The 16,264-nt window shown below is 45.0% G+C and overlaps 1 protein-coding gene across 1 annotated transcript in view; it reads left to right on the top strand.

The window, feature by feature from the left end:
- The first annotated feature begins 2,939 nt into the window (after positions 1 to 2,939).
- scarb2c (scavenger receptor class B, member 2c) overlaps positions 2,940 to 16,264 on the top strand; it is a 46,898-nt gene continuing 33,573 nt past the window's right edge. Inside the window, exons 1-5 of the mRNA XM_038989547.1 lie at positions 2,940 to 3,150; positions 5,204 to 5,361; positions 5,977 to 6,121; positions 12,306 to 12,497; positions 13,393 to 13,484. Coding sequence (XP_038845475.1) covers positions 3,028 to 3,150; positions 5,204 to 5,361; positions 5,977 to 6,121; positions 12,306 to 12,497; positions 13,393 to 13,484 — 710 coding nt within the window. The 5' untranslated portion in view covers positions 2,940 to 3,027. The remainder of the gene's footprint in view (positions 3,151 to 5,203; positions 5,362 to 5,976; positions 6,122 to 12,305; positions 12,498 to 13,392; positions 13,485 to 16,264) is intronic.

Here is a 16,264-nt window from a genome sequence, read left to right as displayed (position 1 = left end):
ATTTGGATTCGCTTGGATCCGTTTCAATGGGGGACTTTTATTTTGAAGGTGAACCGCAAATTCCACTGTTGTGGCTAATCCTTATTGTGGCTAACTTCACACAGGTATTCTTTAGAAGGAGTACTCAAAACAAAAAGTGACTGGCAGTGGTTAGCAAGTGCACCATCGTGTAGGAAGAAGATTCCTAGATGTGAGAAGTGTGCAGGATGGCACGAGACAAAGGAATGTGTAGAATCGGTGGGAAAGGTTGTGTTGAAGGCAGTGAAGACAGTAGTAGAGGAAGATGGGTCCAGGGTAAGGGATCCTAAGATGCTCCCTGTGACTAGGCTGAGGCCAATAGAGAGTGATAATGTGCTTCAGTAAGGTTGGTTTCGCAGCCATGGTTATCAACTGTACCGCACAAATGGAATGTAAATCACAGAAAATACATGTTGTGGTGGCAGCTGCAGAGAAGTACTGGGGTGTACGAGATTTTACTGCAGAAGAGTTACAAGGTGTGTTGAACAATAGTGTCCCGTCATCCCAGGATCAGATAGGGCCAAGTAGTGCAATAGTGCTGGGGTTTTAATTAATGGCTGTAGGGTTAGTTGGTATAGTGGTGAGGTTTTAATGGGTGTAGGATTAGTTGGTATAGTGGGGAGTTTTTAATGGGTGTAGGGTTAGTTGGTATAGTGGGGAGGTTTTAATGGGTGTAGGATTAGTTGGTATAGTGGGGAGGTTTTAATGGGTGTAGGGTTAGTTGGTATAGTGGGGAGGTTTTAATGGGTGTAGGGTTAGTTGGTATAGTGCTGAGGTTTTAATGGGTGTAGGGTTAGTTGGTATAGTGGTGAGGTTTTAATGGGAGTAGGGTTAGATAGTATAGTGGTGAGGTTTTAATGGGTGTAGGGTTAGTTGGTATAGTGTTGAGGTTTTAATGGGTACAGGGTTAGTTGGTATAGTGGGGAGGTTTTAATGGGTGTAGGGTTAGTTGGTATAGTGCTGAGGTTTTAATGGGTGTAGGGTTAGTTGGTATAGTGTTGAGGTTTTAATGGGTGTAGGGTTAGTTGGTATAGTGCTGAGGTTTTAATGGGTGTAGGGTTAGTTGGTATAGTGCTGAGGTTTTAATGGGTGTAGGGTTAGTTGGTATAGTGCTGAGGTTTTAATGGGTGTAGGGTTAGTTGGTATAGTGGTGAGGTTTTAATGGGAGTAGGGTTAGATAGTATAGTGGTGAGGTTTTAATGGGTGTAGGGTTAGTTGGTATAGTGTTGAGGTTTTAATGGGTGTAGGGTTAGTTGGTATAGTGCTGAGGTTTTAATGGGTGTAGGGTTAGTTGGTATAGTGCTGAGGTTTTAATGGGTGTAGGGTTAGTTGGTATAGTGTTGAGGTTTTAATGGGTGTAGGGTTAGTTGGTATAGTGTTGAGGTTTTAATGGGTGTAGGGTTAGTTGGTAGAGAAATGTTTCTTCCCTTTCCCCGTCCTCTGTCCCTTTCCTTTTTGTGTCAGTGTAATTTAGATTTTTAGATTTATTAGGATCCCCATGGCGACAGCTAGTCTTTCCTGGGGTCCGACACATAACAAAAAAGGCAATAGAGACAAAAGAAAACGTGGCAAAGAATTTACATACATTTAAAAACATGACTGTGTGTGTGTGTGTGTGTGTGTGTGTGTGTGTGTGTGTGTGTGTGTGTGTGTGTGTGTGTGTGTGTGTGTGTGTGTGTGTGTGTGTGTGTGTGTGTGTGTGCGCGCGCATATATCAGTTACACATAAATATCAGTACATACACACAACAAGTAGGTCACATAGGGGAGAGGCGGTGTGCCATGAGGTGTTGCTTTATTTGTTTTTTGATAGCAGGTTTGCTGTTCACTTGCGCTATATAAGATAGAAGGGAGTTCCATGCACTCATGACTCTGTATAATACTGTACATTTCCTTGAATTTGTTCTGGACCTGGGGACTGGGAAAAGAGTTGACTATGCAAAAAATGTTGAATTTCCAACACATTGTTTCTTATAAAAAGAAGAAGTGACTCAGTCAGTCTTTCCTCAACTCTTAGAGAGACTGGCATGCGTAGTATTAATGTCAGCCCTCTGATTACAACGAAGAGCAAGATGTGTCTCTCTCTTCTGGGCCAGCTGCAGCTTAACTAAGGCTTTCTTTGCAGCACTTCACCACATGACTGGACAATAATCAAGATAAGATAAAACTAGAGCCTGCAGGACTTGCTTTGTGGAGTGTGTGGTGTCAAAGAAGCAGAACATCTCTTTATTACAGACAGACCTCTCCTCATCTTTACAAACACTCAATCTACAGTACACAGCAACACCTCCCCCATAAACATTCCTGTCTCTTCTATAGATGTTATATCCTTGTATTGCTACTGATGTATCATCAAATGAATTATCTAAGTGAGTCTCAGAAATGGCTAGTATATGAATGTTATCTGATGTTAGCAAGTTGTAGATTTTATTAACCTTATTTCTAAGGCTACATATATTAATATGGGCTATTTTTAGCCATTTCCTGGGTAGCTTCTCAGAGATAGACATAATATAGAAAAGAGCAAACAAAGCAAGATAAAAAAAATGTATGAGTTCAGCAGTCCTTTAATCAGCTGGTGTGTGTGTGATGCGGGGGTTAAAGCTACGAACCCATAGGCAGTGGTTCCAAACATTTTTCGGTTACTTTACCACCAACTGAAGTTTTCTCTGCCTGGAGTACATGTGCATTTTACCAGTAGGCTTATGGACTCATGTCTTCTCAAGTACCCCTGTTGATATGCCCGGCAACCCCAGTGGTCTGCGTACCCCTGGTTGGGAACTACTGGTGTAATGAATTCACACTCCAGAACGGTAGGCGGAAACACTGGACTAGATAAGAGAAATAGATGAAATGGGGGGCCTCACACTCCAGTACAGTAGGTGGTGGTGTAACCACCTTTCAGTTGGTTGCAATCCGCCATTACACAGTTAAAGAAGAAGAAGTGGTTAGTAAGGGAAAGATATCTGGCTAGCTTTGGACATATCGTAACACTTGAAGTTGATCAATCATGTCAGTGAAATCGTGTTGTATTTACAGTACGGGAGTGATTTCTATTCTAACTTTGATAGCAGGCATAGTGCTGGTGCTTTCGCAGGTGTTTCAAAATATCCTCAACGCGAAGATAAAAAAGGTAACGTTAATGCTAGCCAGCGGCAAGCTAGTTAGCAGGCCAACTTGGTTGTCCAACCAACTAGCTAAACAGAGACGAACTGTATTTTAATTTTAACGTCCAGTAATCTAATCTAACTAGAGATCGCGTTAGAATGCAGCTAACTGTAACGTAGTTTGGCAGTTTAAGCTTGCTTGCTAGCTAACCCGTTGTAGCCTACTAACGTTAAAGTACTTTGTTTACAGTAAGCTTAGCCCGATAGTTTTTTTTTTTTTTTAATCACTGTGAACTTGACAAGCTATTTTTGTCTGAATTGAATGCATTGACATGCATAGCCAATCAAAATATGAATGTTGTTTCAATATACAGTACCAGTCAAAAGTTTGGACACACCTTTTCATTCCAGGGTTTTTCCTTTATTTGTATTATTTTCTACATTGTAGAATAATAGTGAAGACATCAAAACTATGAAATTACATATGGAATCATGTAGTAACCAACAGTGTTAAATAAATCAAAATATATTTTATATCTGAGATTCTTCACAGTAGCCACCCTTTGTCTTGACAGCTTTGCACACCCATGGCATTCTCTCAACCAGCTTCATGAGTCAGTCACTTGGAATGCATTTCAATTAACAGGTGTGCCATGTTAATTTGTGTAAATTCTTTACTCCTTAATGCGTTTGAGCCAATCAGTTGTGTTGTGACAAGGTAGGGGTGGTATACAGAAGATAGGGCTATTTGGTAAAATACCAAGTCGATATTATGTCAAGAACAGCTCAAATAAGCAGAGAGAAACGACAGTCCATCATTACTTTAAGACATGAAGGTCAGGCAATCCGGAAAATTCAATTTTCAAGAACTTTGAAAGTTTCTTTAAGTGCAGTCGCAAAAACCATCAAGCGCTATGATGAAACTGTCTCATGAGGATCGCTACAGAAATGGAAGACCCAGAGTTACCTCTGCTGCAGAGGATAAGTTCATTAGAGTTACCAGACTCAGAAATTACAGCCCAAATAAATGCTTCACAGAGTTCAAGTAACAGACACATCTCAACATCAACTGTTCAGGGGAGACTGTGTGAATCAGGCCTTCATGGTCGAATTGCTGCAAAGAAACCACTACTAAAAGGACACCAATAAGGAGAGACTTGCTTGGGCCAAGAAACACGAGCAACAGACATTAGATTGGTGGAAATTTGTCCTTTGCTCTGGAGTTCAAATTGGAGATTTTTGGTTCCAACTGCCGTGTCTTTGTGAGACACAGAGTAGGTGAATGGATGATGTGGTTCCTGCCGTGAAGCATGGAGGAGGAGGTGTGATGGTGACACTGTCTGATTTGTTTAGAATTCAATTCACACAGCAATCTGCAGTGATACGCCATCCTATCTGGTTTGCGCTTAGTGGGACTATCATTTGTTTTTCAACCGGACAATGACCCAACACACCTCCAGGCTGTATAAGGGCTATTTGACCAAGAAGGAGAGTGATGGAGTGCTGTATCAGATGACCTGGCCTCCACAGTCACCCAACCTTAGCCGAAGTAAGATGGTTTGGGATGAGTTGGACCGCAGAGTGAAGGAAAAGCAGCCAACAAGTGGTCAGCATATGTGGCAACTCCTTTAAGACTGTTGTAAAAGTGTTTCAGGTGATGCTGGTTGAGAAAATACCAAAGAATGTGCAAAGCTGTCATCAAGGCAAAGGGTGGCAACTTTGAAGAATCTGACATTTAAAATATATTTTTGATTTAACTCTTAAAAAAAAAAAAAATATGTTTGGTTACTACATTATTCCATATGTGTTATTTCATAATCTTCAATATTATACTGCAATGTAGAAAATAGTAAAAAATAAAGAAAAACCCTTGAATGAGTCCAAGCTTTTGACTGGTACTGTATGCTATGTTGTAGTTAGGCGAACAAACAAATGTTTTAAGTTGGCTACTACTACTGTTCACGTTAGCTACCTGGTTCAATCATCTGTCATGGGATTCAAGCTTTCATATTGGCTTTTGTGGTCACAAGTTCTTGATCTAGCTATGTGTTTACTAACCAGTGCATGTTGAACCCTTAGGAGATTGTGCTTAGGAATGGCACACATGCGTTTGATGTGTGGGAGAACCCACCTCCTCCAGTCTACATGCAGTTCTACTTCTTTAATGTGACCAACCCGGCAGAGGTACTGAAGGGAGAGCGGCCTGCCGTTCTAGAGGTCGGACCTTACACATACAGGTGAGCTGTGGAGCAATTCATTGACAACGAGTAAAACTGTCACAGGCTATTAGATGAGATGCAGTCGGAGGAAAAGATGACCACATCCTAAGCCATTTCAAAATAAAAAAATCTGTTCTGACAGTTGTCATGTGATAGTCTTTGTCAATAAGTAGGAAGGAACTCAGCTGATGTCGCTGTAACTGGTGACATCATGTCCTAACTTAACAGGATCAGGAGATTTTGTGCTAAATGTGTTCCTCTATGAATGAACCCAGCTTAGGATAGGAGGCTTGTTGGCCTCTCTCTTGGCAGCATGAACCCTAGCCCCGATAAGACGGTTATCACTGAGGCGATCGAGTCAGCACTAGGCCTTGGTCTCTATGGCTGCGTCTACACAGGCAGCCCAATTCTGATCTATTACCCTATTATTTGTCTTTTTGACCAGTTAGATTAGATCTTTTGGCAACAACTGGCATGATAACACAAACAGATTTAGGACCAGGCTAATGTTTCCTTACACTTTTATCATAACATCTTATCTGGCTTGCCCTCATCAGACACATTTTTGTCTTCAGCACATTCTTCATTGCTCTTGCCATCACTCACTGTGTTTTGTAATGTTTCCTTGCTCAGGGAGTTTCGTCCAATGGAGCAAGTGAATTTCCTGGAGAATGGAACCAAAGTGTCAGCTGTCAACACTAAGACCTATGTGTTTCAGTCTGACATGTCCAAAGGTCCAGAGAGTGACTTGATCAGAACAATCAACATCCCAGCTGTGGTAGGGTACAACACAAACACACTTCCCTAATCAGAAAAGTTAAGGCCCTGGCTGTGGTAAGGTTAGCTACAATAAATCAAACTGCCTCTTTTGTGTATGAAACTTAGAGAGAGTGTTCTGATTTGAAGAGAGTTGTAGCAGAGGCACCACGACGAGATTTACATAGTACAGTATATACATCAACGTTTCAAATTACATTAGCAATGGAATGTCATGTGGCTGGGCTCTCCATAGTGAGAGGGTTCGTGGGTTTAGCTCAAATTTACCGTAAAGATTCCAGTGTAGCCAGTAAAGCGCTCTGCAATGTCCACGCAAACGGATCCGCAACGGCTCGGACGGCGCTTCGTTTGCGTAGCTCTTTACGTAGTTCTACATACTTTTGTGCGGCTTAATTTGTTTGGAACATGATACAAAGGGAGTTCCATTTGCGTAGACTGTGAAATCACTATGGAGAGCCCTTAAACATGCTTTTAACAAACTATTCAACTATGCAGCAAATATTCATCCTAACCATATTATATTTTTGAATAATGCAACAATTCACAGGCATCTGCACACAATTAAAGGGTTTATTTTCTCCTCCGTACATTTCAGCGTCAATATAAAAGCACAAAGCTAGCTAAAACTAACTTGCTTCATCAAGTAACGTTAGCCTATCAAAAATGGACTATTACCCCTCTCACTTTTCCATAAGTGGCCACCAGCCAGCCAGTTCCAGGCTAGGGGAGTCTGGGGCGTCTGGCTACCAGCCAGCCAGTTCCAGGCTAGGGGAGTCTGGGGCGTCTGGCTACCAGCCAGCCAGTTCCAGGCTAGGGGAGTCTGGGGCGTCCGGCCACCAGCCAGCCAGTTCCAGGCTAGGGGAGTCTGGGGCGTCCGGCCACCAGCCAGCCAGTTCCAGGCTAGGGGAGTCTGGGGCGTCCGGCCACCAGCCAGCCAGTTCCAGGCTAGGGGAGTCTGGGGCGTCCGGCCACCAGCCAGCCAGTTCCAGGCTAGGGGAGTCTGGGGCGTCTGGCTACCAGCCAGCCAGTTCCAGGCTAGGGGAGTCTGGGGCGTCTGGCTACCAGCCAGCCAGTTCCAGGCTAGGGGAGTCTGGGGCGTCCGGCCACCAGCCAGCCAGTTCCAGGCTAGGGGAGTCTGGGGCGTCTGGCTACCAGCCAGCCAGTTCCAGGCTAGGGGAGTCTGGGGCGTCCGGCCACCAGCCAGCCAGTTCCAGGCTAGGGGAGTCTGGGGCGTCCGGCCACCAGCCAGCCAGTTCCAGGCTAGGGGAGTCTGGGGCGTCCGGCCACCAGCCAGCCAGTTCCAGGCTAGGGGAGTCTGGGGCGTCCGGCCACCAGCCAGCCAGTTCCAGGCTAGGGGAGTCTGGGGCGTCTGGCTACCAGCCAGCCAGTTCCAGGCTAGGGGAGTCTGGGGCGTCCGGCTACCAGCCAGCCAGTTCCAGGCTAGGGGAGTCTGGGGCGTCCGGCTACCAGCCAGCCAGTTCCAGGCTAGGGGAGTCTGGGGCGTCTGGCTACCAGCCAGCCAGTTCCAGGCTAGGGGAGTCTGGGGCGTCCGGCCACCAGCCAGCCAGTTCCAGGCTAGGGGAGTCTGGGGCGTCTGGCTACCAGCCAGCCAGTTCCAGGCTAGGGGAGTCTGGGGCGTCCGGCTACCAGCCAGCCAGTTCCAGGCTAGGGGAGTCTGGGGCGTCCGGCCACCAGCCAGCCAGTTCCAGGCTAGGGGAGTCTGGGGCGTCCGGCTACCAGCCAGCCAGTTCCAGGCTAGGGGAGTCTGGGGCGTCCGGCCACCAGCCAGCCAGTTCCAGGCTAGGGGAGTCTGGGGCGTCTGGCCACCAGCCAGCCAGTTCCAGGCTATGGGAGTCTGGGGCGTCTGGCCACCAGCCAGCCAGTTCCAGGCTAGGGGAGTCTGGGGCGTCCGGCTACCAGCCAGCCAGTTCCAGGCTAGGGGAGTCTGGGGCGTCAGGCCACCAGCCAGCCAGTTCCAGGCTAGGGGAGTCTGGGGCGTCTGGCCACCAGCCAGCCAGTTCCAGGCTAGGGGAGTCTGGGGCGTCTGGCCACCAGCCAGCCAGTTCCAGGCTAGGGGAGTCTGGGGCGTCCGGCTACCAGCCAGCCAGTTCCAGGCTAGGGGAGTCTGGGGCGTCAGGCCACCAGCCAGCCAGTTCCAGGCTAGGGGAGTCTGGGGCGTCAGGCCACCAGCCAGCCAGTTCCAGGCTAGGGGAGTCTGGGGCGTCTGGCCACCAGCCAGCCAGTTCCAGGCTAGGGGAGTCTGGGGCGTCCGGCTACCAGCCAGCCAGTTCCAGGCTAGGGGAGTCTGGGGCGTCTGGCCACCAGCCAGCCAGTTCCAGGCTAGGGGAGTCTGGGGCGTCCGGCTACCAGCCAGCCAGTTCCAGGCTAGGGGAGTCTGGGGCGTCCGGCTACCAGCCAGCCAGTTCCAGGCTAGGGGAGTCTGGGGCGTCCGGCTACCAGCCAGCCAGTTCCAGGCTAGAGGAGTCTGGGGCGTCTGGCTACCAGCCAGCCAGTTCCAGGCTAGGGGAGTCTGGGGCGTCTGGCTACCAGCCAGCCAGTTCCAGGCTAGGGGAGTCTGGGGCGTCCGGCTACCAGCCAGCCAGTTCCAGGCTAGGGGAGTCTGGGGCGTCCGGCTACCAGCCAGCCAGTTCCAGGCTAGGGGTTGTGAGTTAGTGAGGGGTTGCTTAAAGTTAGTGAGGGAGATATGTCTCCAACTTCAGTGAATTAAAAAAATATTTACTTTTTATTTTTTGGCAATTCATTCCCGTCATTGGCAGCAGAGAACTGGAAGGAAAGGCGGCTAAAGGAGGTGTTGGCTGTGTGGATGGCCAGTGAAATATACCTGCTTTAGCGTGTACTACGGGTTGGTGTCGCTATGGTGACCAGTGAGCTAGGATAAGGCGGAGCTTTACCTAGCAAAGACTTATAGATGACCTGGAGCCAGTGGGTTTGGCGAGGAATATGTAACGAGGACCAGCCAACGAGAGCATACAGGTCGCAGTGGTGTGTAGTATATGGGGCTTTCGTGACAAAACAGATGGCACTGTGATAGACTGCATCCAATTTGCTGAGTAAAGTGTTGGAGGCTATTTTGTAAATGACATCGCCGAAGTCAAGGATAGGTAGGATAGTCAGTTTTACGAGGGTATGTTTGGCAGCATGAGTGAAGGATGCTTTGTTGCGAAATAGGAAGCCAATTCTAGATAACATTTTTGGATTGGAGATGCTTAATATGAGTCTGGAAGGGGAGTTTATAGTCTAGCCAGACACCTAGGTATTTATAGTTGTCCACATATTCTAAGTCAGAACCGTCCAGAGTAGTGATGCTAGTCGGGCGGGTGCGGGCAGCGATCGGTTGAAGAGCATGCATTTGGTTTTACTTGCATTTAAGAACAGTTGGAGGCCATGGAAGGAGTGTTGTGTGGCATTGAAGCTTGTTTGGAGGTTTGTTAACACAGTGTCCAAAGAAGGGCCAGAAGTATACAGAATGGTGTCGTCTTTGTAGAGGTGGATCAAAGAATCACCCGCAGCAAGAGCGACATCATTGATATACAGAGAAAAGAGTTGGCCTGAGGTCCGGACAACAGGCCCTCCGATTTGACACACTGAACTCTATCTGAGAAGTAGTTGGTAAACCAGGCGAGGCAGTCATTAGAGAAGCCAAGGCTGTTGAGTCTGCCAATAAGAATACGGTGATTGACAGAGTCGAAAGCCTTGGCCAGGTCGATGAAGACGGCTCCACAGTACTGTCTTTTATCGATGGCGGTTATGATATCGTTTAGGACTTTGAGCGTGGCTGAGGTGCACCCGTGACCAGCTCGGAAACCGGATTGCATAGCGGAGAAGGTACGGTGGGATTCGAAATGGTCGGTGATCTGTTTGTTCACTTGGCTTTCAAAGATTTCAGAAAGGCAGGGCAGGATGGATATAGGTCTGTAACAGTTTGGGTCTAGAATGTCTGGGGGATGACCGTGGCCGCTTTCCAATCTTTAGGAATATCAGACGATACGAAAGAGAGGTTGAACAGACTAGTAATATGGGTTGCGAAAATGGCGGCGGATAATTTTAGGAAGAGAGGGTCCAGATTGTCTAGCCCAGCTGATTTGTAGGGATCCAGTTTTTGCAGCTCTATCAGAACATTAGCTGTCTGGATTTGGGTGAAGGAGAAGCTGGGGGGGCTTGGGCCAGTTTCTGCGGGAGGTGCAGAGCTGTTGGCCGGGGATGGGGTAGCCAGGTGGAAAGCATGGCCAGCCGTAGAGAAATGCTTATTGTGATTATCGTGGATTTATCGGTGGTGACAGTGTTTCCTAGCCTCAGTGCAGTGGGCAGCTGGGAGGAGGTGCTCTTATTCTCCATGGACTTTAGTGTCTCAACTTTTTGGAATTAGTGCTACAGGAAGCAAATTTCTGTTTGAAAAAGCTAGCCTTAGCTTTCCTAACTGACTGTGTGTATATTGGTTCCTGACTTCCCTGAAAAGTTGCATATCGCGGGGACTATTCGAAACTAGTGCAGTACGCCACAGGATGTTTTGTGCTGGTCAAGGGCAGTAAAGTCTGGAGTGAACCTTGGGCTATATCTGTTCTTAGTTCAATTTTTTATTTTTTGTGCTTATTTAAGATGGTGAGGTAAGCACTTAAAGAATAACCAGGCATCCTCTATTGACGGGATGAGGTCAATATCCTTCCAGGATACCCGGGCCAGGTCGATTAGAAAGGCCTGCTCGCAGAAGTATTTTAGGGAGCGTTTGACAGTGATGAGGGGTGGTTGTTTGACCGTGGACCCATAACGGACGCAGGCAGTGATCGCTGAGATCCTGGTTGAAAACAGCAGGGGTGTATTCTCTTGAGATTAGTCATTTCCTGTTTTACTGCAAGATATTAAATGTTTTCAAATTATGTATTTTATTGGCCCTGCTGCTGTGGACACTTAGGGTTAGGAAGCCAATGTGTCATTCTTTTTTTTTTACTATCTCTTTAACAGTTTGACCCGTCAATTAATCACTGTGGGTGGGATTGTCAGGGGAGGGGGAAGGATATTTGAGTCATGGAGTTGGTAGGGTTTCAGATCTGTCAATCAATCACTGTGGGTGGGATTGTCAGGGGAGGGGGCAGGATGTTTGAGTCATGGAGTTGGTAGGGTTTCAGACCTGTCAATCAATCACTGTAGGCGGGATTGTCAGGGGAAGGGGCAGGATCTTTGAGTCATAGAGATGGTAGGGTTTCAGACCTGTCAATCAATCACTTTGGGTGGGATTGTCAGGGGAGGGGGCAGGATGTTTGAGTCACAGAGTTGGTAGAGTTTCAGACCTGTCAATCAATCACTGTGGGTGGGATTGTCAGGGGAGGGGGCAGGATGTTTGAGTCACAGAGTTGGTAGAGTTTCAGACCTGTCAATCAATCACTGTGGGTGGGATTGTCAGGGGAGGGGGCAGGATGTTTGAGTCACAGAGTTGGTAGCGTTTTCAGACCTGTCAATCAATCACTGTGGGTGGGATTGTCAGGGGAGGGGGCAGGATGTTTGAGTCACAGAGTTGGTAGCGTTTTCAGACTTCAAGTTGAAGTTTTGTCACATGCAGAAGTACAGTGAAATGCTTAACTTGCATGCGCTACCCAGTAGTCAATATAAACACCGTATAACCAGGGCTCTCAAGAGAGACAAAATATTTCACTGTGTGACCTGGAGTTTAATTTTGGGAGCACTGGGTGATTTATGAAAAATATCTTCTAGATAATAATTGTTGTAATGATAAGGCTTGGCTGTACCATTGTTTTAGAGTGCCCTAGAGAAACAAGTGTGTGCAGATTAGTTATCGTCATGGTTGCACCATTACTACAGCGAAAACGTCTTCCTTCCTTCATTCATGCATTTATCTGCCGAAGAAGCTATCCGTTTTAAATTGGTAGCACATGACATTTTTTTAATTTAGAGCCCTGAGTATAATGAAATTATTTTAAAAAATATATACATACATACAGGGCTCCCGAGTGGCGCAGCGGTCTAAGGCACTGCATCTCAGTGCAAGAGGCGTCACTACAGTCCCTGGTTCGATTCCAGGCTGTATCACATCCGGCCGTGATTGGGAGTCCCATAGGGCGGTGCACAATTGGCCCAGCGTCGTCCGGGTTAGCTTGTAAATGACGAATCCTTCAGTTCTGAGTATTCTCTTTCTCTCTCTCTGTTCCCAGACGGTGATGGAAAAATTCAAGGATACGAGAGTTATTGCCAATATCATCTCATCTTACATGAAGTCGGTCAATGAAGACCTATTCACTACACACAGTGTGGGAGAACTGCTTTGGGGCTATCAGGATGGCCTTCTCAAAGCTCTGAAAGTAGTGGAGCCTACATTAGATGATGTGTTTGGACTCTTCTACAAGGTTTGATACTCACTACACACTGTATGATTGGTTGTAATATGTTGATTGGAATTAGATATTAGTATTTGTGTGTTTTAAAAGTGGTTGGTTATTTAAGTGCTATGGTAATAATGTTTTGTAACTAGTCACTTCCATTAAGCAAGTATAGAATTAGATCTATGAAATCCTTGTCATGTAAATGTATATAGAGGACATTGTTTCAGATTCAACACACTGTTTTACAGGTCTAGAGGACAACATTGTTTCAGATTCAACACACTGTTTTACAGGTCTAGAGGACCACATTGTTTCAGATTCAACACACTGTTTTACAGGTCTAGAGGACAACATTGTTTCAGATTAAACACACTGTTTTACAGGTCTAGAGGACCACATTGTTTCAGATTCAACACACTGTTTTACAGGTCTAGAGGACCACATTGTTTCAGATTCAACACACTGTTTTACAGGTCTAGAGGACAACATTGTTTCAGATTCAACACACTGTTTTACAGGTCTAGAGGACCACATTGTTTCAGATTCAACACACTGTTTTACAGGTCTAAAGAACCACATTGTTTCAGATTCAACACACTGTTTTACAGGTCTAAAGAACCACATTGTTTCAGATTCAACACACTGTTTTACAGGTCTAGAGGACATTGTTTCAGATTCAACACACTGTTTTACAGGTCTAGAGGACCACATTGTTTCAGATTCAACACACTGTTTTACAGGTCTAGAGGACCACATTGTTTCAGATTCAACACACTGTTTTACAGGTCTAGAGGACATTGTTTCAGATTCAACACACTGTTTTACAGGTCAATGATTTTGTTTCTCTTGGTCAGTGTTCTGTTTTGAGGAACTCGTGAAGGAGAGAGAGTTTGATGGTGGTTATGTTTTTGTATTTCAGCAAAATGCTACAGATGATGGAGAGTATGTGTTTCTGACCGGTCAACAGAGTTATAAGGACTTTGCCGTTATAGATCAGTGGAAGGGCCAAAGGTAAGCCTTCTATAGAACATTCCACCACATACTATGTTATAAACACATCAATACGAAGGTATTAGGCCTCCTATTGTCAAGGAGGACCATAAACGCAAACTAATTTAATCTGGAATCTAATTGTTCAGTTTGTGTAACTGATATACAGTGCCTTCGGAAAGTGTACAGACCCCTTGACTACTTCCACATTTTTTTTACGTTACAGCCTTATTCTAAAATGGATTGCATATTATTTTTTTCCCCTCAGCAATCTACACACAATACCCCATAATGACAGCACAAATAGGTTTTTGGATTTTTTTAAAGCAATTGATAAAAATAAAAAAACGGATACCTTATTAAATAGCCACCTGTTAAATAGCCATCACTAGCACAGAGAGGCTGCTGCCTAAATATACACTACTGGTAAAACGTTTTAGAACACCTACTCATTCAAGGGTTTTTCTTTTTTACTATTTTCTACATTGTAGAATAATAGTTAAGACATCAAAACTATGAAATAACACACATGGAATCATGCAGTAACCAAAAAAGTGTTAATCAAATTAAAATATATTTGAGATTCTTCAAATAGCCACCCTTTGCCTTGATGACAGCTTTGCACACTCTTGGCATTCGCTCAACCAGCTTGACCTGGAATGCTTTTCACACACCTGCTGTGCACTTGTTGGCTGCTTTTCCTTCACTCTGCGGTCCAACTGATCCCAAACCATCTCAATTGGGTTGAGGTTGGGTGATAGTGGAGGCCAGGTCATCTGATGCAGCACTCCATCACTCTCCTTTTTGGTCAAATAGCCCTTACACAGCCTGGAGGTGTGTTGGGTCATTGTCCTGTTGAACAACAAATGATAGTCCACTAAGCCCAAACCAGATAGGATGGCGTATCACTGCAGATTGCTGTGGTAGTCATGTTGGTTAAGTGTGCCATGAATTGTAAATATATCACAGACAGTGTCACCAGCAAACCACCCACACACCATAACACCACCACTTCCATGCTTCACGGTGGGAAATACACATGCAGAGATCCTCCGTTCACCCACACTGCGTCTCACAAATACACGGCAGTTGGGACCAAAAATCTCCAATTTGGACTCCAGAGCAAAGGACAGATTTCCACTGGTCTAATGTCCATTGCTCGTGTTTCTTGGCCCAAGCAAGTCTCTTCTTATTGGTGTCCTTTTAGTAGTGGTTTCTTTTCAGCAATTCGACCATGAAGGCCTGATTCACACAGTCTCCCCTGAACAGTTGATGTTGAGATGTGTCTGTTACTTGAACTCTGTGAAGCATTTATTTGGGCTGAAATTTCTGAGTCTGGTAACTCTAAAGAACTTATCCTCTGCAGCAGAGGTAACTCTGGGTCTTCCATTCCTCTGGTGGTCCTCATGAAAGCCAGTTTCATCATAGCGCCTGATGGGTTTTGCGACTGCAATTGAAGAAACTTTCAAAGTTCTCGAAATTTTCCGGATTGCCTGACCTTCATGTCTTAAAGTAATGATGGACTGTCATTTCTCTTTGCTTATTTGAGCTGTTCTTGACATAATATGGACTTGGTCTTTTACCAGATAGGGCTATCTTCTGTATTACCCCCCACCCCCCCACCCCACCTTGTCACAACACAACTGATTGGCTCAAACACCATTAAGGAAAGAAATTCCACAAATAATTTTTTTAGAAGGTACACCTGTTAATTGAAATGCATTCCAGGTGACTACCTCATGAAGCTAGCTGAGAGAATGCCAAAGAGTGTGCAAAGCTGTCATCAAGAAAAAGGGTGGCTATTTGAAGAATCTCAAATATAACATTTAGATTTAACATTTTTTGGGGGTTACTACATGATTCCATATGTGTTATTTCATTGTTTTGATGTTGATATGAGAATTATGTTCGATGTTCATAAACCAATTCAATTAAACTACTCAGTCTGCTAATCAGGATTTGTAAGATACTGGTTGAAATGAATCAGACGGAGGCCCAGCTACGATAGTCAGAAAGTTTATTTACGAGAGCGCTCCTTAGTTGTACAAAAACCATTCATTTTATACCGGCTCCTTCCACACATACTCTTGCACACAATCAGAATTCATACGCACATACATTTGCACACAAACAGTAGGTATCCTCCTCCTCCTGTATCCTCCTACTGATTAGGGAACCGTGAGAATCACTCCCTGTCCTTTCCCCAATCTCTGTGGCCCCTAGCCAAGGTCGGCACCGAATCTTGCTCAGTGCTTAAGACACTTTAGAGACATATTGTACAGTTTTATATTGTTTTACCCTAATTCTGACTAAAACTACACACCTCATTTAATTATACTTTTACTGACTAAACCTAAACAAACCCATCAGATAATAAATGTATGATTTTAATCAATTTCATACCGTTTATAAGGTTTCAGAGTGGGAATTATTTCATCATTATCTTTCAACATTTAAATTACTTTAACACATGTCTTCACTATTATTCCACAATTTGGAAAATAGTCAAAATAAAGAAAAACCCTTGAATGAGTAGGTGTTCTAAAACTATTGTCTGTGTATTTTATATATTCTTATTCCATTCTTTTACTTAGATTTGTGTGTATTAGGTATTTCTTGTGAAATTGTTAGATATTACTTGTTAGATATTTCTGCGCTGTCGGAACTGGAAGCACAAGCATTTCACTCCATCTGCTAAACACGTATGTAACCAATAACATTTGATTTGGGTGGCCAGACGGAAGCCACTCTTCAGTAAAAGGCACATGACAGCCCGCTTGGAGTTTGTCAAAAGGCTTCTA

The sequence above is a fragment of the Salvelinus namaycush genome, chromosome 3, assembly GCF_016432855.1.
Source record: "Salvelinus namaycush isolate Seneca chromosome 3, SaNama_1.0, whole genome shotgun sequence".
In the NCBI taxonomy this organism is placed as follows: domain Eukaryota; kingdom Metazoa; phylum Chordata; class Actinopteri; order Salmoniformes; family Salmonidae; genus Salvelinus; species Salvelinus namaycush.
This window is presented reverse-complemented; position numbering and strand designations above follow the sequence as displayed.